Source organism: Anopheles gambiae, chromosome 2 (genome assembly GCF_943734735.2).
Source record: "Anopheles gambiae chromosome 2, idAnoGambNW_F1_1, whole genome shotgun sequence".
Taxonomy (NCBI): Eukaryota; Metazoa; Arthropoda; class Insecta; order Diptera; family Culicidae; genus Anopheles; species Anopheles gambiae.
Window position 1 is genome coordinate 29,729,299 of NC_064601.1, and position 21,094 is coordinate 29,750,392.

Genomic DNA, 21,094 nt, shown 5'->3' on the forward strand with positions numbered 1-21,094 from the left:
TAAGTGCAGAACTGTACAAATTGTTTAATAAATTTATAAACCCAATCGTTAGTACATTACTTTACCTCGCTTCTCAATATTTATCGTGAATTTATCGCATTTTTTTGTGTAAAATTTTTACCAATACAATGGTTTATTGTAAACGACTACGAAATTTGAACCCCAGCTGCATGCATTTTCAAAAAAAAAAAACTCTTCGAATGCCCATTTTAGGGATGAAAATATGACTCCAAAACTATTTTAAATGTATTTTTCCCATCAAACCACCCGTTACCGAGCTAAACCGGTAATTTATAAATGCATCTGTATTTTTTGTATAAATGCGACTTACCATCTTGATCGCACCATCAAGCCGAGTGTGCTTCAAATACGGAGAAAAAAAAACATATAAAAAAGGGAAGCACCGCTTCAATTATCTAATGGAATGTTGTTGTTTTTTACGAATGTTCCGTCCCATTTTGATCTAGCTCTGTCCTCCTAGTGCGTTGCGCAACTACTACTTAAAGTAGTCGTCCAGAAAGGCGTACACATAGTCGTAAACTACCAGCATGATTGCACCGCCCGGCCCGAGCCGCATCACCTTCGGGGTGAGGCCTTTGTACAGTGCCCCAAACCCTTCCTCGCGCGCCACGATCACCATCGACCCGAACGTGGTACGGTACTTCACCTGTCCGGGAATTGGTTGAGGGCCCTGGCGGAAAGAAAAGTGCACATAAAACTAATTTTTAGTGCACTGACATACGCACACACACACACACACACACACACACACACACACACACACACACACACACACACACACACACACACACACACACACACACACACACACACACACACACACACACACACACACACACACAAGGCTGTCCTACTGACCTGGATGCGGGATTTGGCCACGTCGAAGGGAATATTCACGATCGAGCCGAGTGTTCCACTCACGAAACCGATGCCAACTTTGCGCAGGAATTCTTGCACAGGATCCTGCAGGACACATTTTGCACAACGTGTAATAATGGTGTGACGTTATCGCGAGTTGTTTGTAAATTAAAGTCTAATAATAACTAGCGATTAAATGAAACGATTTGAGTATTGCGGGAATGGACTGAGGCAGCTAGAAACACACATGCACCACAATTTGATCATTACATAAAGCTAATGGAACGCAGCAAAAGCAACGGGGAGACATCGCGAATCATTCAAGCGAACCGCACATAACATCTTGTTAGGGCTAAGCAACATAACATAACAACAATCGCATCACAACACAACATTGACATTAAAATACCATGGCTACCCACTTACCAGTTCTCCCTAACCATACCCTAAGGGCAGCTGGAGGATGAGTGTATGTTTGTTAGAGAGCGGACGAAACATGAAACAGATGATGAGAATGTAGCAAATGTGTACGCATTCGATAGACAATGATGATGCAAACGGTGTGCAACAGAGGGATGCACCGCGCACTACCGCGACGATCATGTGTACCTTATACTCCGGAACGATCCCTTTCACGCTGTGGTAAAAGCCAAAGTAGATCATGTTGAACACACCGTTGCGACCGATGGTGGCGGTTAAACCGCGGTTCAATCCGTTCAGTCCGAAGCCGGACTCGTGGATGATTTGCTTCGTTACGGCCCACGTGCTGGGGACCTGTCCCATCCTGAAGGAGCAAGAGAAATGCAGTGAATAGTTTTGCTCAATAATTTAGAATGCTAGGTTCTATCAATACCTACTTATTCTTGTTTGCCTGCAGGGTAACCTTCACCATCTCGAATGGATTGACCAGAATAGCTTCCGTAACGCCCGCTCCCAGGCCAGCCAACGAAAATGTCTTTCAAAGCAGAGAGAATAGCGTAAAGCAGCAAGGTCGGCAGGAAAGAAAAACACACCCGTTATGCTTACCAGTGGCGTTGGTTTGTCCGATCCGAACAGAAAGAAACGTTTGTACTGCTCGAAGGTTAAAAATTTTACCGCACGCTTGGGCGTTTCCACCAACACCGGCGGTAGGATACCTTTATACAGGGAAAACACTCCCTCCGATCGGGCCATTTTGCGGATGCAATCAAACACCCCGTTGTAGTAGGTCTGGAATGAGAGTGGGACGTGGGATCGCATCAATGAAATATCCGCAGGTTCCGGTGGATTCAGCTGCTTGGGGGTAATATATTACCGTGGATTTGGCGGCACCGGCAGAAGGGCTAGCTTGCAGCTGCAGCCTTGTTTTAACCAAATCCAGCGGGTGCATTATGCACACCTCTACGAAACCGGCCGATCCACCAGCGCCGACCTGCATCGCCGCTTGCCGTAGGAATTCTTTCAGATCCGAAGGCATCTTGATGATTGTTACTAAATTAGCTCAGTTCTTCTTCACCTGACAAAGTAAGGTAATGTAGTAGAATAATACCTGAAAATAGCACAAAGACTATTCATGTAAGTGAAGTGGAATGCATGTTTAACAACAGCTTCAAATGGAACCATTGGACCGATATTTCCCCGCTGGATGTCTAGAGAACAACAGGTATCGGTGGGACGCTTATCAGACACAGATGGTCTGAAAATAGGACACACATGCACCGTTCGCGATAACGCTTTGCAATAAATCTTTCAAGCAGGCACGCCCGTGAGAAAGGAACATGATTTACCTTAAACCGCTCCTTCGTTCGTTTCACATTGGATGCACCGGGGCCAAAATATAATTGACCTACGCTTAAGGTCACACCGTATTGGAACCAACAGCAACGTATTCCGGCTCCAAATTAACGAATGATTCTGGCAATTGCTTGAAGGTCCGAGGGGAAGTTGCGTGCTATTGCTATGTGGAAGACGGGACAGAATGAAGAAGTTGTTTACATTTGAGTCGGTCTTTGTTTACAGCGGCACGCCTTGAATCAGCTGTTTGCGGTGCAGGTAGCTTGCATCAAACGGTTTTTTCTTTAAGATGTGTGTAAAAGTTTTGTACCTTTTTACATAAAGAAATTATATTAAAAATTAAAAAAAACTGCTTATAAGTGTAGGACTTACGTAAATCTAGTAAAACAGGACAATGCACATTTCAAATGTGTTCCTTTGCCTCTGTAAAAACGTAAACGTCATTCCAGTGACAGCACGTCAATGCATTCGAAATGAGCCATCCCGGTTGCTATTTCACAACCAGCTGTCACAACATACAAAACATGCTTTCATAACAAAAAAAACGCATTATTTTCTCGCCGCTCAAGCATGGTTCTACTATGAGTGACTACTTTTATCTAGATGTTGAAATGTAAGTAACGAATATTTTCCCTATTTCCCGCATTCTTAGCACTTGTTACAAACGTCCACCCCTTCCTCTTGTGTCACTTGTAGAAAACTCGCTGAAGAGCCGAACCAATTGTCCGCACTATACCTGAAGGGCAGCATAGAGCGATCGCTGACGAAAGTGTTCGGCGAAATCGGTGGCCAAACTGAGGTTGATCTGCTGAAATTTGACGCACAGCGAAAGCGTATTATCCTGCGCGTGCCGAAAGAATTCTACGTGAAGCTCCGCGCTGCCATAACGCTGATCGGAGAGTTCCAAGGAGTGCCCTGCAACTTCCAGGTAAAGAAGGCATCGCCCCTGCTGCTCTCGTTGGTGGAAACGCACGTAGACTTTGCCGGTCAAACCGTCGCTTGAATCATGTCGCTGTGTAAAAGCTACGGCAAGGATAAGGTGATTTTTGCTACCGCCGAGGATCATGCCACGCCGAGCAAGGTGGAGCTACCGGAATCGGAACCGCGACCGGGACTGATACTGGAAAATGGAGACATCAACTGGAACTGTCCATGCCTCGGTGGCATGGCGATCGGTCCGTGCGGTAACGAGTTCCGGGAAGCATTCTCTTGCTTCCACTACAGGTATGTCACTCGTGGGATTTATCGAACCATCCGTGCCTGGAGAACTGTGTTACATAAACCAACCATGCTCTCCATTCTTCCAGCCAAGCACAACCGAAGGGTTCGGATTGCTACGAAGCGTTCAGCACAATGAACGAATGCATGCGGAACTATCCTGGCGTGTACAAACAAAACCTCAACGAGGACGAGGATGAGGAGAGTGGTGCCGGTGTGGCGAGCATGATAGCCGACGAAGGCGAGGAAGAGGATGATGTCGATGCGCCTCCTCCGGCAAAGGCGGAAAGCGAATCAAAAACTGTAGCGACAAAAGCGAACTAAGTTGTATAAGCGAACAAACAATAATATACGCCAGAGAGTAGTGTTACAGCTGTGAGTAATTTTGGTTCCATTTATTGTAAAAGAAAAGAAGATAATCGATGAACATACGAAGATTTCATCATACTTTGCAAACTTAACGTGCACTGTCAAAAGTTTACCTCAGTCCATATAGAATCATCCTCATAAAAAAAGATAAAAATAAAGAAATTTTATTTTAAATAAAACACAAAACTGAAAAACATTTTCATTCGTCGTCCGATGGTGGAAAATTTGGACCGCCTTCGTTAAATTGCGAATGATTTTGACGTTTTCGTCAAACGTCGCCCCGGTTTGACGTTTGTTTCGTCAAAGATGGATGTTTTTGTGATTCTGTGTGTGAAAGCGATTGTGATTGGATGGAAGTGATATTGGATGCGCTATGCGAAAGCAAAACGTAGAAAAAATCAGTTAATGTGTGCATTATTGAACGCGTGCTGAGTGCAAATCCTACCAGTGCAGTGATCCCGAAACGTGCAGCAAACGGCAGCGTATGTGTGCTGCTTTGGCGCTATTCGTTTGGCCGCGATATTCAAGGTTTTTTTTTGTCCCTCCGTGCTTGCCTATTGCCCTCTCCACATCAATAACAAGCGTAACCTTCTGGTAGCAGCAGCAGCAGCGATAGCGAAGAGTGTGTGTGCGCGCGCCAGATTCTGGGTTAACAGCGATATTTCCGTCGGTCAAGCAAGCGGGAGCTCGGGTTAGCACCTTCTGGAAGGTGTGTGTGTAATTTCCCCTTCCCCTTTCCGCGGATCGGTCCGATGAGGTGTGCGTGCGGAGACAAAGTGCATATGCAAGAAGCTATCACTAGTATTACGCACCATACATCTCGCTCGTAGCATCATCATCATTGCGCGTAGTAGTCAATGGCAGCAGCAGCAGCATAACTAGTAGTAGAAGAAAAAAGCACACACTCTCACATCCGGAACCCCCCCATCAACCGATGTTGTTGCTGGGTGCCCGTCCGTTCGTTAAAGTAGGTGCAAGCGGAGCAGCAGTGCGTTCGAGGTGCGAACAACCATTGGTACAAGCCAGACAGAACGATTTATTTTGGATTTCTGGCCATCGAACGAGAGGCAGCTGATTGTGGCTGTGTGACGTCGTGACTCGTGCAAAGAATAAATATCGAAGGAAGAAGAAAAAAAAAAACAACAAACGGTATACCGAAAACGCGTGTTGCATGTTTCGAAGTGTTGGTGAGTGTATTCTATGTGTGTGTGTATCTGTATGTGAATGACCATCGTGAGCGTGCGTGTGTTTATTTTGGTGTTTTGACGGTGGCAAGCAAAACGGTGCGTGATTTCGTAACACGACAAGCACGACCCGACCGCCCCAATACAACCCACAACTGTGAGATAGTGAGTGAATTCAGTGCATTTTGTGTGTGTGCGTGCGGCGTGCATTGTGAAACTAAACTAATACCGTGAGTGCGAGTGAAAGCGCATCGTACACACAAGCAAAGCGAAACATCACTATCAAAAGTGCGTGTGTTCCGTTGCGAGTGGGAAACCCTGTATGTGTTGATGCTTATTGTGTGCATGCCCTTGTATGTGTGTGTGTGAGCGTGAAAGTATTGTGTCTCAATTAGCATAATTGTAAAACATTAGTGGAAAAAGCCGTGTCGTGTCTGTGTTTGCGCGGTTCAACTTGCTGTTTTGAAACCAAAATTCCTTTACCCGAGGGGCCGTTTTTGACAAGCGACGACGAAGCAAATTGATAACTCTTCTGCCGGGTGGAAGGAACAGAAACAACAATTCCCGCGAAGGAACTGCCGTGCCCAAGGATGACGAAAACCGTAACGAAACCGGCGGACACGACGGGCAAAGCCGGGAAGCCCGTCAAAGAGAAGCGAAGGTAAGACAAAACCCCGTTGCATCGAAAACTGGAAAAACTGGCCAAAAAGGGTCGGCGAAGGTGTCGAGGGACCCCCGAACGAGGTATGTTGTTCGGTGCGTGGAACTCGGTGGAATCATATCGTGAAAGCTACGCCGCAGATTTATGCTGTAACCTTTGTAGCGATTGATTTTTCTTACATTGTTGTACTGCCCGTTTTGTGGTCGTGAATTCGAGTGTATAGTTTTTTTTAGAGACTCTTTAAGCGTTCGAGAAATTGACTTCCATTTTCTAAATCTCAATGCCATTCGATTTTCGTGTGGTCTCAGGTGATGATGCATCTTCCTGGCATTGGAATGCTCACTCGTATCATAGTAACCCTTGAGGGAGGAATCTGCAGCACAGAATGGTGAAGCATCGTAACCATGGTATCTTGTATGTTGAAGATATTTGTAGTCCAACGCAAAGAGAAGAAACTGAAGACCTCTAGTCGCGTAGGTCCTTCAGATGAACGCGTGGTCGCGTGGGATGCGTATGTTGCAATCGTTTTAAAACGAATGTTCCGCTCGTTGTATCGTGGCGCTAATGAGTTCAACACAAGGGTAGTAAATTTTGTTGTTATGTTTGTGGATTTCATTCGTAAACAAATATTGTGCAAATGGCTTTGAAATATTTAAAAAAAAAGTCTGTCTATTTCATACATTTTGCTGCACCGCGATGAATGTGGCGCGCAAAAATAAGGAAACGGACTGGTACTTAGCCATAATTACTACACAACAAACTCGACATGATCCATGTGTGTGTGCTCGTGTGTGTGTAGCGCACAAATGACGTACTGGACGTCCCCTGTTCTGGATAGGGTCGTACGAAGGAGAACTAATTGCATATGCCCTGATTATTTTAAGCGTACAACCGCCAATCGTTAGACGGAAGCGCGTTGTGGGTGTTTGCTTGAACGGATGTGATGATCCATTCTGAGGTGCTTTGTTTTAAGTTCTCGTGGTGGAAGAACAACAAATCAACGCGTAAAAACACATTTCAAGGTCATGCAAAGTTGGTGCTGTAAATAGACATTTTAATTTATTTGATTTAGTGAACGAAAATAGCCAATTCTCCTTTAAGGGTTTCTGGATTTTTGATTACGCCATGTGGAGTCTTTAAAATAATCAATATATTACATAACAAAGACCGGCAAACAAAAAAATGTTCCGTACTCCTGCCTATAAATGTTCTTTTACGCAGTCGAATGTTCCTGATGTTGCTGCTGAAGATTGCCCCAGTTTGCCCATGCTATAAGGACACGCCGGACGACATGCTGCTGGGGTGTGGAATGTACCGTAACGCAGGGTTTTGTTTTGACGTTCACTTTCGATATGATGACGCCTTCGGAAAAGGGCTCGTCCATGTGTGTACATCGAGCTTCTCGTGCGCAGGCGTTCCACCTTCGCCGGGAGTGCTTGATGCTATCGCTCTTCGGGCTAGAGCCATCATTCAGAACGGGTCTAGCGCCGAAGACCCAACAGTTCGCGTCCAACGTCTTCGGGCGATAACGTCAGGATACACGGCAGTCGGTTTGTTTTGTGGAGCATGTTCGTACACCTTCCAAATTCTGTTGGTTCGACGAGCCTGAAGTGTGCATGTGTGCGTGGGGGTGAATGCCGTTCAACTAGCAACGACCGACAAACGACATTTCAAAGCTGTTGAACCTGTTGAACCGGTGTGATTAGCCGTGGGCATTCCTTTCCGTGCGCCATCATCATCATCGTTCGCTTGGACACATTAGCAGACGCTTGTCTCGTTGTGTGTAGTGTGTTGACTATTTTTCGTTTTCAATCTCCACAAAATGGTACGACACACTCGAAAGTGTGAGAAGGGATCATATCACTCGACTTAGGTTCAAATCGAGCATGGGTTAGACTTTATGCACATATCAGCTAGGAGCTGTTACTTTAGCAAAATCTTTACCCTTGCTTAACGTTTGCAATGAAAAACTCGACAAAAATTGTCTATTTTTCATGCGACTAATGAAATGTTTATTGCACATTCAATAATAATAACCCATGAGTAAGCAACCAAAATTTGAATGCTCTATCAGTCGAACTCTAACCGTGATGGCCAAAAAAGTGAAGCAACTTCGTTCAGAAGCGTGCGCGATATGACACCAAGAGGGAGTCGGATGAGTTCATCCCGGCCGTTACAACATATTGGCATTATTAGATAACAATTGGAGCATCGAAAGAAAGCCCACTTCCGAATGGCAGACGACCGTGAGCGACAAGAAGCTTCAAAAGAAGCTGAATGGGAAGACCAACGGAAAAGCCGTTTCCTCGCTGCGTTCGCTTAGCCGGGAGTACGATGCAACTGAACAAACAGTGAAAAAGTACCTGGAAAACATCAACATACATGCAAAACATGCTTATACGCATGTCTTCGTCCGCTTTGGCAAAAATTCCGGATAACTGACAGAAGGCTGCAGCTCGCAAGGGGATAGATTGATTACCTTTTAAATACCTTTTATCACAGATATTTTTGGAAAGCAATTATCTGTCTAAGTTTTTTTCCTCTAACCCTTCCGAAAAAAGTATTTTTTTTTCAATTTAAACGTTATTGTACGCCTTTGAAAAACGCTCCAAGTGATATTATGATAAAAATCTCACAAAGAAAAAAAATCCAACCATTGAATAATTCTAAATTATATACATTTCTTAGACGGATTTCCCTGGCAGCTCTAAATTACCATCATTGTAAAGAAGAATATAGACGATTTTACATAGATCTCGTTTGAAAAAAAAATAGCCATTGTTGCTGATAAGAGTTCTTTTAACATTCAATCAAACATTGAATGCTTTTTGCACTCGCTGACGACCTTTATTGATTAAAAATATTGTTCGTTGCTGCGTCACTAGTGGTAATGAGGTCTAACATACCTTCCCCCAAATTTGCTCACCGAAAGGTCTTTGATTGTTTGTTTATGGGGGTCAATCAATGCAGTTTAAGTGATAGGACAGAAGTTTGTCTTACTTGTGCAATCGAAGCGTTTATGAGCGTAATGATAAGAATTCTACACATCTTTATATTGAGAGTAAAATCATTCCTTTTTTTAATTTTACTTCATTCGTTTGTTTCTTGCTTGAAGCACCAGATCAATCTTTAAACTAATGTTTGATTAGTATACCTGAAATACAAATCGTTTGTACTCTAACAAAACGCATTGGTTAAGAGCTGTGCGTCATCACCGGAAACTCGATTGAAAGCTTTCATTCCCTGTTTGGACAAAGCAGTTGTTAAGGATTCTGTGTTCGTAATACACGTACGTGCGTCGATTACTATTACAACCTTCGCCATAACGCCTTTTGCATGAGAATAATTTCATAAACAGATATCATTCGTTCTGCATTTTGGTACACGACTTTACGCACGTCACCGAATGCACGTAAATTCCCACCTTCGCGAAGGGCGGGAAAATCCAACACAGATCATGTGAATAATCAATATCTTTATCTTATTGTATTATTGAATGTTTGATATCTTTATGTTTTTAATGTTTGCTGACGCCGTATCGCTTTATTTTTAGTGTGTGTTTACAAATTTCAACAGAAACACGAAGCAAACAGATCGCACTGCGGAAAGGAATTTCAGTGAAAGGAGCGCACGGTTCCGTTCTGCTTTACTGACCTTCGACACCGTGGCCATTTGAATTGATTTGTTGGGTCGGCTTTTGTACATCATGCACATCCTATACGTGTATGCAAATTATGCGAATCGTACGCCAGACAGAGACAGCAGCGAGTAGTATTACTGTTCCTGTGTGCGTTGCTCGCAGCTGAATGATTGTTTTTCGTCAAGCACAGCAGCGTGCCGAGAGCAATTTAATGTTTTGCAGCGATGGAGCTGGAGAGGAGAGATAAAGCGGCTCCGGTTGTCCAAGATGCGTTCGTCCGCCGGTTCGAGATTGATGTGTCGGCGGTGGGCGAATCAACGTTTCTGCAAACCTGCCACAGCACCCTCTCCGTGCTATTAATTTTAATTGAGACAATTTACTACTCACAGTGGTAAAAAATAGAAGGTTAAACCAATACAGCGCTACAGAACAGGCGGGCAAATATTGGTTGCTCTTTGAGAAGCGTGACAGTATGTAGGGATGTCGTGTGCTTGGTCTGCAACTGTGTTTACCGTGTGTATTTCAATTTTATTTTAGGTGATTATTAATTTGTTTATTGAATGCAGAATTCACAAAAATAGCTATAAGAACCTTACGGTGGAACATGGACCAGCCTCTAACCTATCAAACTAGACGGCTTCTTCTAGGATTGCAGTCCTTAGAGAGACGTAGGGAGGTAGCACAAGCAGTTTTTGTAGCAAAATTAATAAAAGGCGAAATTGATGCTCCCGAGCTTCTCCTTAAAATAAATTTGTACGCCCCTGACCACGCACTTCGTCCTCGAAATTTTCTGATCAAAATAGACCGGGCCCGTACTTCCAGAGGAGCTCATGATCCAATTATTTCAATGTGTAAAGCTTTCAATAAGTTCTACTGCTTTTTTGACTTCAACATTACAGTTGCCACGTTTAAATGTTCATGTCTGTTTTCAAATATATAGCAAGTAAGGTTATTTTTAAGTATTACTTTATTTTAATATTGCAAAGGCCCCTGCACACGCCACGCAATTATCTTCAATAAATAAATAAATAAATAGTCTATCGATGTCTGTTTTTAAATAAAATGTAAAACACACATTTGTCTGTTGTAAATTTGTTGTAAAACACACATAATGTAAAACAGATATTTGGGAAAGATTGCCAATAAAGCGAAAAGATGCAACTGATCTTAATAATGAGGCTATAAATACAATTTGCGCGGCGCTAGCAGGAACACACAATAGTTCCCAACAAAATACTTCCGAATGCAGTTCCCACGCTGACAAGATAATCGACAACATCTTACACATCTTGAGATCAGAGGACATAGATTCACAGGGAAGTTTAATGTGATGTTAGCTCGCTAATTCTTAATATGATTTCAACTGCTAAATCAACTGCTGCAAAAGATCAGAAACGGTATTTCAGATGATCACTGATGATCATTAGACTAGCATTGCTTATTACGCTGAAAACATTAATTGGAAATCTGTTACAATAAACAAGTTCAATATTGCATATCAAATAGACGGAACATCTTTTAATCACTATGAAAAAACAATAGTAAGGATGTCGCTTTACTATGAAAATGATCTATGTTTTTAGTTAACATTTTTTTTATGAAATCAAATTTATTCTACTTCCATGCCAAAAAAGCTAAAAAAGTATAGTCCTACAAAAGCTTATTATTTGTAGAGATTTTCAATTCTCATGCAATGTATGTCCAGCTGTCTTATTTTGACCACTGTGTTAGCAAGTGTGCACTAGCCCAAGGCAATAGGATACAAAATTTATCTTTACCACACATGCTTATCAGCTCATACTATCTCGTTTGCCTGTAAGGGGCTGTAAACCATCCATAGACAGCAGCGCACCAGTAGAAGCTTCACCATCTTCAGTAGTCATCGAGCATCAGGGTTTGCACGAGCGTTCTAAAACTTTGACTTTCCAACTTACGGCCGACTCATACTTTGCTAATCGTTACTCAGGGTCCCCCTCGCCCTCCCCTGTATCCGTCGCCTACTGGTCAGCTTCTATCATCTTTCCCACCCTTTTGGCGTGTTATCAGACGTGCGGCTCCAAACTTTCGCAACGACCTACGAATACCTCCTCCTACATGACTGTTCCTTCACGCGCACCTCTGTGGAGAGTAATGTTTAGCGACGAACCTGGTGGTAGTAGTAGTAGTAGTAGTATTAGCAAGTACTTTGTAGCCGATCCACTGGTGAGTTCGTTGACTGTTGATTGCTGGATCCCGCGCTCGGGGATCTCGTCGGTAGGTCGCCGTTTCGATAACGAATATCCCGAAGACGACAGCGGCTAGGGCTTGGGCTTGGACCATCCAGTATAATCGTCTACGGTTCCGCTCTTTTTTTATCGGGAATCTTTCGTTAACGTGCGCAAGATAATATAACATTATAAATTAGTAGCATTGCCAATCGGATTACGATTAGACAGTCGTCGGAGCTCGGTCTCGTCGGTCGGAAGTGGTAACATTTTGGCAGTCGGTTTTCAGCCTGCCGAGGTGGAGTTAAGTTTATGTGTCCAGTTACTTGCCCCAGCACGTGTTCTAGTGAAGTCGACACCGGAATGTTTCTAGACATCTTTTAGAGTGTTTCTGTGTGTGAGAGGATCATTTGGAATAAATACGTTTACGGGTGAATTGTGATTAGGATAGATTTCGAATCGTATCAAGAGTGTTAGTTGGAATTTCCTGAAGCGGTTAGACGATGCATACGAACTGGTATCAGAACGAGGGAGCAGTTGGTGGAATGGGAAATGTTTATGACGGTGGTGGGAGTGGTGGTGGTCTAAGTGGCGGATACTATGGAGGTGAAAATGTATCATTCTACGGTCCCCCAGCAATGGGGACTGTCGAATATCCGGATAAATCTAAACCCGGATTTGACGGTACATTCAACTACGCTGGTGGAACGGCAGTTGCTAAAGAAGCTTTCAACGCATATACTGGAAGTGTAGTGTCAGGTAGCAATGCATGTCCTTACATGTCCTATCCAAACGCTAACCAAGGTGTAGGACCTCATCAACAACACCAGCCGCCACCGATGGGCCCGTTATATAACCAACCTCAAATGATGGCGCCAACGGCAATGGGTAGCAACAACGATTACCAACACCAGCAGCAGCAGCAGCAACAACCGCAGGTTCCTTCCAACAACCACCATCTTGTCGGTGGTGCTTATCAGCCCTTTTGTCAGGCGCTTCCACCGCCACCCGCCCGCCAGCCATCCTCGTACGGTGTCGAATTGGGCGAATCGCCCGAGCTAGTGTCACTACCTCAAAATATGATTTCTGCTGGCGGCAGCAGCAGCTCTCCGTCATTTCTTGAGCAACCGTACGTGGCGGCGAATTACCCACCGTGCCAGGGTCCGCCGCCATGGAACTATGCCTACTGCTATGGTTACTATGGGCAGGAACCGTGTCCTTACGTCAACATGGTCGATATGGAAGATTTCATGTAAGTAGCTTCCTCGTTCCACACCAACCAATCGGAAGCGCGTGTTGAGTGATGTCGGAGTAATTATCAAGATCATCGATAGGGTCCTCTCCAAATGCTTGGTATGGTTGGTTCGAAATCGATTCACTGCCATCTGTTATACACTGTCATTGGTATGTATTATACACACTGGCTGGCCGATAAGTAAACCATTCGGGTATGGTTGAAGCTTGTCCGTAGTATATGGTTATGCCAATCTCTGTCTGCCAAGGCCCCTTCCGATTGGTTGATTTCTCGGGCCGTTGGTATATAAGCGATGAATCTGGTTTTACGCGCTAAGCTATTTGCGGTGGTTTTACTTAAGCACTAATCGAGTATATGATTGCATTGAAAGGTTTGCTGTTTGCTCAAGTCTCGTACAAGGGCACAGAAACTGTTTCAGGTAAAACACACTTCTGAATTGTCGTGTTCATCCTTGTTCGATCTAGCTAGAGCTAGTTTGACAGTTGTCTCTCGACGATTTTCTGCGACAAATCTGCAGTAAAAGAGAACTCAAACTGTTCGCTCAGCATTCCGGTACATTCTACGTAAACATGAAATATGGCATAAGTGAGGAAATCATTTAAATCATTTTACTGTACACTTGTTAGTCCTTCCGTAGGCTTTCTTAGCCAGCTCCCTTAGCCTGCGGTCGTTGTTGTATAGCTACAGGCAGTAAAGCACAACATCACCACGCTGTCGAACGATGATAGCGGTGTTTGACCGGTGGCTGGTCGCGAGAGGGACCTCGGTAGCGACTAGTGAAGTGTAAAGCAATATTACTCATCCACCGCTACTCTCGCATCACTTTATGGCCACGACCAGACGGATGGAGACGAAGTTGTTTTGAGCTTTCGGTGCGAACCATTAAGCGTTCGCCGTCCCACCGAGACAAGGGTGCGCAAAGTTAACGCCACTATCTCTCACCCTAGCGCAACTGTTTGCACTTGCGCGTGCTGATGTGAATAGACGGCTGGAATGATTTTGTGACACGGCAGTGTGCTGGAATCATTGCTGTGCTTGCTTGAGCGCAAAAGATCCATCTGATCCTGTACTGGAGGCATTATGCGAAGTAGCGTGGTTTGTGTAAATAGAACCTCATTTCCAGTTTGTTCTGTTGGGCGAATGCTGTAACAACACACTCGGCAAAATGTTTGCACTAGATGAGTGCAGAAGTATTCTACCATACAGAGCATATTCAGCAAACAATCACTCTTTATGTTACAACCGACGCGTTTAGAGCTGGGTGCAAGTGCACTCGTGTTGAGGGAAACAGTCGATCCACTAGTCAAATGAAGAACCGCTGGTGTCGACGATGTGTACCAACATGTATGCAAAGAGTCATCTATCCACTGCCACATGGTCAGTTACGTTAGTAGGAGGGATTCAGTTTTCGTTTCCAATTTTCCCCAATGACCACTTTCCCACTGTTTGCAGTTGCGTTCCACTCGAGAACGGCTACCCGTTTCCATTTGTACGAGAAAAATAAAAGAAATGCTCTAAGACTAAAATAAAACCATGACTACGACTCTACAACACAGCAGTGACACTGTCGGGGAAAACCGTTTCATTAATTATTTTATGAACCTCTAGCACAGAAGTTGTATGGCATGATTAACTCAAAATGAAACGATTTTGTGAAAAGAAGTTTGTTAGGTTGGAAGTTTGTGTAAACTATTCAATCTGTTGATGAGCTCGTATCACACTGTTATGACATGCCAGTGGACGTATTGAACGCTCCGTTTTAATGGCAAGCCAAGCTTGATTAGTTTGGCAGGCTAGATTTACAGCTTCTGATTTTCATGGGTGAAGTGACGTTGTCTATAGATACTATATAACAATATAGCAGTTCACCTTTATTGAACAAATAAAGGAGCATACTTTATCTCGTGGAAAATTATGAGTTTTATAATGGTTGTTGCTTTTGATATTTTTACATGGTCTGACAGTACATATTGTACATTTGGTCAGTGGGTGAATTTGGTCCGATAAACAATACCATAAAGAAGAATAGGCTCAATTTCCCCAAATATTGGGCGTTTCCAATCCACTTTTAAACAAAGGGAGCGCAAAAGAAGGGGTTCTTATATACACTACTGCTCGACCAGAATGAGCCAGTCCTTTGTGCGAATTTCACAATAATCCATTCGTTTATTGCACATCACATGATGCAACAAACAGCCCTGACAAAATATATTTGGGGGGATCTCTTAGATGTATCTTCGTTTGTTTTAAGATAGCCTCCAAGGTTATACTTTGTGGCGTGAATGTAGGGTGTTCAATTATTGCTTTTCCCTTAAACCCCAACCTAACAACTAGACTGCACATGAGGATTGAGTGCAAAAGTAGCTTCTACTTTGTGTGTGTGTGTGTGTGTTTTTTTTAGAAATTGTTTTAGCCTTTCCGTGGGTTGTCAATAAAAGTTTGATTTTTATTTATTTACGACAGATTATTGACCATCATCATCAGCCTCATCCACAATAAACTGTATCTATATGATTCAGCTTAATCTCTACGTGCTATTACGCGTGTCTGATAATTACCGATTAAGCTTTGGCACGCATTTCAGCGGTCAGCGGAAGGGATTTGTAGGGTAATGACATTTGATGGAATTGTTACTGTGATGCAGTTCTTGAAACATATTTTTGATATCTTTCTTTTTCCATTAAAAACTTTGTCGTTTTTCCTGTTTTTGCTGTTCATTAAATGCCTATCTGTTGTTTGGCTGCAGAACACGCATATGTCAGTGTTGTGCCTTTATGACTCTACATCTTCACTTCTTGATTGTTAAATAATTACTTTATTTCATTATCTGTTCAAAAACATGCAAACATGTTGTACTATGTTGGGAAATATTTGAACCAGCATTATCATGATTATTTATATTTTATTGTATGTTTTTACGATCAATATTTGCAACAAAAAAACGGCAAATTTTTATTAAGTGTTGCTTGTTTCCAGCAAAGTCTCTCACACGTTTCGATTGATCTGTCTATCTGGCATTTGTCGTAAAGCCAACCGCTTTGATAAGGGAACGTGATTCGTTCCGTATAGGGCAATAGCGTGTCCAGTCCAAAGCGGTAAACGAATTATCAAACCGTGGACGGTGTGTAGCGTATGGTGTGTTGTCCGTCCATATCACGAAACATATCGTCGCATCGACTTGGTCAAAAAATCTTCTATTGCAATGCCACACTTCAGGTAGAGCCTTTCGGCTGAAAGGTGATTAGGATTATCTAAAACAGATTTTTTTTTTTCACTTTTTATTGACTTCTTTACTCTACTCGTTGCACATGCTGTGCACGCCGACACTGTCGTTGTGTATCAGGTGCAATACATTAAACCGGCTTAACGGAACCAGATTTCGCTACTGAATTCGTAAATTCATCATACCTTACTCGCCTAGAGAGGGACAATATCAATGGTATGGCAGTTAGATGTCAATTTTTAGATTGTTTTTGGCAGCTGTTAGTGTTTGATTATGATTGATCTAGAGAGGGTAAGATTAAGAGTCTTTCAAGATAACGATGCATGCTGAATGAAAGCTTATTTAATTTATATGAATTAATGACTATTTTTTTATTATTGATAAATATATTATTTTACTATTTATGGATATTTTTTTTTCCTATTAAATATTGTATCTAAATATGTTGATTTTGTAACGAGTTATAGCTACATTATCCTATCCATCATAATCTAACTAATGTGTTATCTTTTTCATCGTTTCAGGAACAATGAAAAGCGCAAGGAAAAATCGCGTGATGCGGCTCGTTGCCGGCGTTCGCGCGAGACCGAAATCTTCCAAGATCTGGCCAGTCTGCTCCCGATGCGCCCGGAAGAGGTGGAACATTTGGACAAGGCATCCGTTATGCGCTTATCGATCGCTTTCTTGAAGGCTCGCAATATGCTGGAACTCTGTAAGTATGATAGCTGATGTAATTTTATCCACTTAACATGCGTATTCAAAGTTACCTACAACATATATAAAATATTTTTTTCCGAGATCACGAAGAATTGAGCTCATGTTCAAATTTAAACAATCAAACTTTGGTAGAATTATTCACCACAGCACGATGTGGTGAAGTAGCCGAATCCGGGAAAGTTCAGCAAGCTTTGCGATAGCTTCATGTTTATTGCCACTAGGTGGCGCTCATGGAACGTTTTATGGTGTGTGTCTCGGCTATTCGTTCGCGGTCTACAGCAGCAACTGCTAACCGATATTTTCAGTTCGACATTATTGGTTTGTTGTCTTAAAAGAAATGCAATCACATGGTCGGTATCCTTGTTCGTTACAGTTCCAGACTTCCAGTCGAAGGAGCAAATTACCATCAAGGAAGATAACGATGTTTCAATGGATTCTATGGAGGAGTTTCAGTACAACGAAGCTAAGCTGAGCTTGAAATCGCTCGGCCTAGATCCGGAAACGATTGCCCTGCAAACCCTCGACGGATTTTTGATCATTCTTTCCGCGGACGGTGACGTGACGTACGTTTCGGAAAATGTCAACGAATATCTTGGCATTTCGCAGGTAAGCAAGCCAGCGTCGGAGCACTTTAATCGAAAGCGAACAGCAACGTAAATGAATAATTGTGACACCGTACTTCATTAACCTATGCTGTAGATCGATATCATGGGTCAACCAATCTGGGACTACAGCCATCAGTGTGACCATGATGAGCTGCGGGAGGCCCTGAACGGTCGCCACCATTCACCGTCGGAGCTGCTGAACGGTGTGGCGAACAGCGACTGCCGGCCGATGGAAAATCGTGATTTCTTCCTGCGGCTGAAGTGCACGCTGACAAGCCGCGGTCGCAGTGTCAATATCAAAAGCGCCTCGTACAAGGTACTTCACGTAACCGGGCACATTGCGTGCAAAGATAAGGAGGGCCAGCGCCAGCTGGTCGCTATCGCTCGTCCGCTTCCGCATCCGGCCAACATCGAGGTGCCGCTCGGTTCGAGCACCTTCCTCACGCAACATACGCTGGGCATGAAGTTCAGCTACGTCGATGATATGTGAGTGTCCAATAGACAGCGACGCGTGCGATAATTATGTTTATTGACGATGCGACACCTATTCTCTCTCTCTCGCTTGCAGCATGCTCTCACTGTTGGGCTATAAACCGTCGGATTTGCTGGGGAAATCGTTGTACGACTGTCATCATGGTACTGACGCGGAGCATTTGATGTCTACGTTCAAGCATGGTAAGTAGTGTTTTGAATGTTGTTTATGCTTTTACAGGAACATACCCGTGTAAGCATATCTTTATTATAACTAGTTTGTGTTTCGAAGTTTAGTTGACACGATTTGGTAACACGAGTTCTTGTTTATAACACTAGGCCACTTTCGTAATCATTCTGTTTGGTTTTGAAGTTACAATAAACTATTTCAGCCATGTGGACGGGTTGATTGTTGTTGCGTGTTGGCCATTTACGTCCAGACTATCAACATTCTGTAGCGTTCTTAGCTTCCGTGTAGAAAACTTCCACCAGTGCGTGGTATCATTAATGTGACAGTATGGGCTATTGCATATTCTTTCTGGATCCTGTGTTACATTGCTGATTGAAGAATTTTTCTTTCGTTTGCCCTCCTATGGCAGCTTTATGGTAAGAAAAGTTCAGATGAATGTTTGCTCGTCACGAAGCAATTCAGCGAGTGCCCACAAAGAGTAACTCTCGTTCACATGGCGGAAGCGCCCTTAATGACTTAATAGATTTCGTGGGATATTAGCGAAGCTAGGGCTATGACGGAAAAACCCGGAAGAGAGCTATAAAACTTAAATGCCACTAGTGGTCCTGTTCAGTAGCATAGCTTGGCAGGGACACTTTATCGTCAATGGTTCCTGCCCTGCCTGTTGTAATGTGCCTCTCGATGGTGGAAGCAAAGGGAAATAATGTGCTTCAAATAAACCACAACAGGCACAGCACAAGTGTTGCAAAGTAAGTACAAATAATGCCCAACCCAGGCCAGCTGGGTTTCGTATTGAACTACTAGCCCGACCTAGAACAAACTGATTGCTGATTGTTTGACTGCGTAGCGCGAACAAACGATCACGATGGAAAAGCTTCCCGTCTGTATTCGATCCAGGGACCCAATCAGTGCCATCAGGCATTTTCTTTCGATGCGTGACGTCCTTTCTTTCTGCCTCGGTGAGGGTTCGTGCGGTGAATCAGCATCCAGTCAGCCAAAGGCAGAGAATGGCAGTAAGCCCGTTTCTAGCTACATTTTCCGCGGCGTATTTTCTGGGTGTATAATTTAATCGTTACGTTAGGCTGGGTTCATAAAATGGCACGAACTAAACGGAACGAATGTTTGCGACAGTTGAATCAACGTTTGATGTAGATCGATGGTTGTACTTGTGTTTTATCCCAAAACGAACACATCCACCGGAGCTGACAGTTGCCGGAAATGTGCTACGCAAGAGTATTTCATAATTTGCGGGCATCGCAAATTGCATATAATTTTTAACGAAATTAATTCAGCTCATAAAATGTAACGCCACACACAGAAGCACATCGTCGATTCGGCGGTGTTATAGCGCTTATGTACGCATGCATTGTACCATGTGTAGGTTGAGGCTTTTTGGCAAGATGGGATTTTTATTTCCCACCTCGGGCTACAATCGCAGTAAAATGTGCAGGATAATCTAGGCAGTGGGTGCGTAAAATATTGTACGCTTTGTGAATCTTGAAACAGCGCACTTTCGCACCGCATGTGCAACAATTTAGGGATGCTGGTTTATGCCTGTTAGTCAGTTTTAATGGTTTTCTCTCTCTAATATTAAGAGAAACCTACTGACGTTTATACAGTAACGCAAGATTATGAAGTGTGAACTGTTATGCATAAATAATGTTGTTGTTCAATGTACTCGTTGCTGGTGCGTTAAACTTATTGAAGACTGATGAAGAATCTACCATGTTTAGTGTAGCGACATGGCTTACCGTCGTCCATTAGTTTCTTTCGCAATCAAACACATTTTTATAGTATAATGTTGAAACCTTCATCCGTATCAGTTGGACAGGGGAGTGGTGGTGCATTAGATGTGTGAAATGTGACGCTTACTTTACCGGCGGTGTATTCTAGGGAAACCCCGTTCTGTCCATCACATGTTTCATCTGGGCTTTACTCTTTTTATACCTACTGATCCAAGCAGTCGGACAGCTGTTCGACATTTGATTTTTAAAGCAGCTACTTACACTTCCTCCTCCCCTGTTTATCTAAAACCGGTTTGCGATGCATTGGTTTTCAACTATTTCGGTGTAGTTGCGGGCGAGGACGACGACGCGTGGATGCATTAGTGGATTGTTTTCACTTCAATCTTGAGTCATCTTTAACCAACCGTCTTCCCACCCGCAATGGCAAATGTTCGGCTTCAAAAAATCGCCCTTCAGTTATTGACAGTAGGCACGCATTTTGTTTTGTGTCGTTTCGTAGTAGCTCGCGAACAAATTTAACGAAAGGTATTGGAGCGGAGATGGAAAGAGAATGCAACGATGGTTTGAATACAGGGTTATGTGTCTGTGCCTGTGTTTTTTTTTTAAATATTCACTCCATTTGTTTCATTCACCATGCTGCCGATGGAATGTGTGTAACCTAGTTTCAACGAAATTACTCACCTAAGAGAGAAGAATTGCCGATCGACGGGTAGAGAGTCAGTAAAAGATTTACCTTTTAAACGCACACTTAACCCCACAACATGAGGGTGAGTCCCTGGGTACGAGGGACGTGAGTATACGGCATCAAGGCAGAGTCGTTGGTGGCTGTGTCGTGACAGATGCGAAATGTCGTGGCGGCGGCGTTTGCTGCAACGGCGTAGGTACGAATAGCCGCAAGCCATCGCGTTCCTTCAAAATCACCACCTAGCTGGTGTTATCGTTCGATTTGTTCGATCAAGG

At 43.4% G+C, this 21,094-nt stretch overlaps 4 protein-coding genes across 7 annotated transcripts in view; 3 read left to right on the top strand and 1 right to left on the bottom strand.

Moving 5' to 3' along the window:
* Positions 1–207: 207 nt before the first annotated feature.
* Positions 208–2,875, bottom strand: LOC1273026 (mitochondrial 2-oxodicarboxylate carrier). Of its 3 annotated transcripts, none has more exons than XM_003436270.2 (7): positions 2,646–2,875; positions 2,174–2,407; positions 1,906–2,088; positions 1,737–1,834; positions 1,489–1,663; positions 880–984; positions 208–691 (listed from the first exon to the last, which is right to left on the bottom strand). In XM_003436270.2, the coding sequence occupies exons 2-7, from the start codon at positions 2,333–2,335 to the stop codon at positions 497–499; spliced, it is 918 nt and encodes a 305-aa protein (XP_003436318.1). In that variant the 5' UTR covers positions 2,336–2,407; positions 2,646–2,875; the 3' UTR covers positions 208–496. The 3 variants fall into 3 exon arrangements, with proteins under 3 accessions (XP_003436318.1, XP_563178.3, XP_061503809.1); XM_563178.5 differs by having other exon boundaries at positions 2,174–2,335; positions 2,646–2,852; XM_061647825.1 differs by having other exon boundaries at positions 2,174–2,425; positions 2,646–2,852.
* A 256-nt stretch (positions 2,876–3,131) lies between these two features.
* Positions 3,132–4,249, top strand: LOC11175791 (ribonuclease P protein subunit p14). Its single transcript, XM_003436271.2, has 2 exons — positions 3,132–3,265; positions 3,349–4,249. The coding sequence occupies exons 1-2, from the start codon at positions 3,234–3,236 to the stop codon at positions 3,653–3,655; spliced, it is 339 nt and encodes a 112-aa protein (XP_003436319.1). The 5' UTR covers positions 3,132–3,233; the 3' UTR covers positions 3,656–4,249.
* LOC1273025 (mitochondrial intermembrane space import and assembly protein 40-B) lies at positions 3,659–4,249 on the top strand. Its single transcript, XM_061646159.1, has 2 exons — positions 3,659–3,876; positions 3,960–4,249. Exons 1-2 carry the CDS (start codon positions 3,659–3,661, stop codon positions 4,192–4,194), a joined length of 453 nt encoding a protein of 150 aa, XP_061502143.1. The 3' UTR covers positions 4,195–4,249.
* A 282-nt stretch (positions 4,250–4,531) lies between these two features.
* Positions 4,532–21,094, top strand: part of LOC1273021 (protein similar) — a 117,079-nt gene continuing 100,516 nt past the window's right edge. The window contains exons 1-5 of one of the 2 annotated variants that reach the window (XM_061646158.1): positions 4,532–6,084; positions 16,931–17,118; positions 17,497–17,729; positions 17,823–18,214; positions 18,297–18,403. In XM_061646158.1, coding sequence (XP_061502142.1) covers positions 6,014–6,084; positions 16,931–17,118; positions 17,497–17,729; positions 17,823–18,214; positions 18,297–18,403 — 991 coding nt within the window. In that variant the 5' untranslated portion in view covers positions 4,532–6,013. Of the gene's footprint in view, positions 6,085–12,670; positions 13,181–16,930; positions 17,119–17,496; positions 17,730–17,822; positions 18,215–18,296; positions 18,404–21,094 lie in introns of those variants that run through there. The other variant, XM_061646157.1, reaches the window with a different exon arrangement.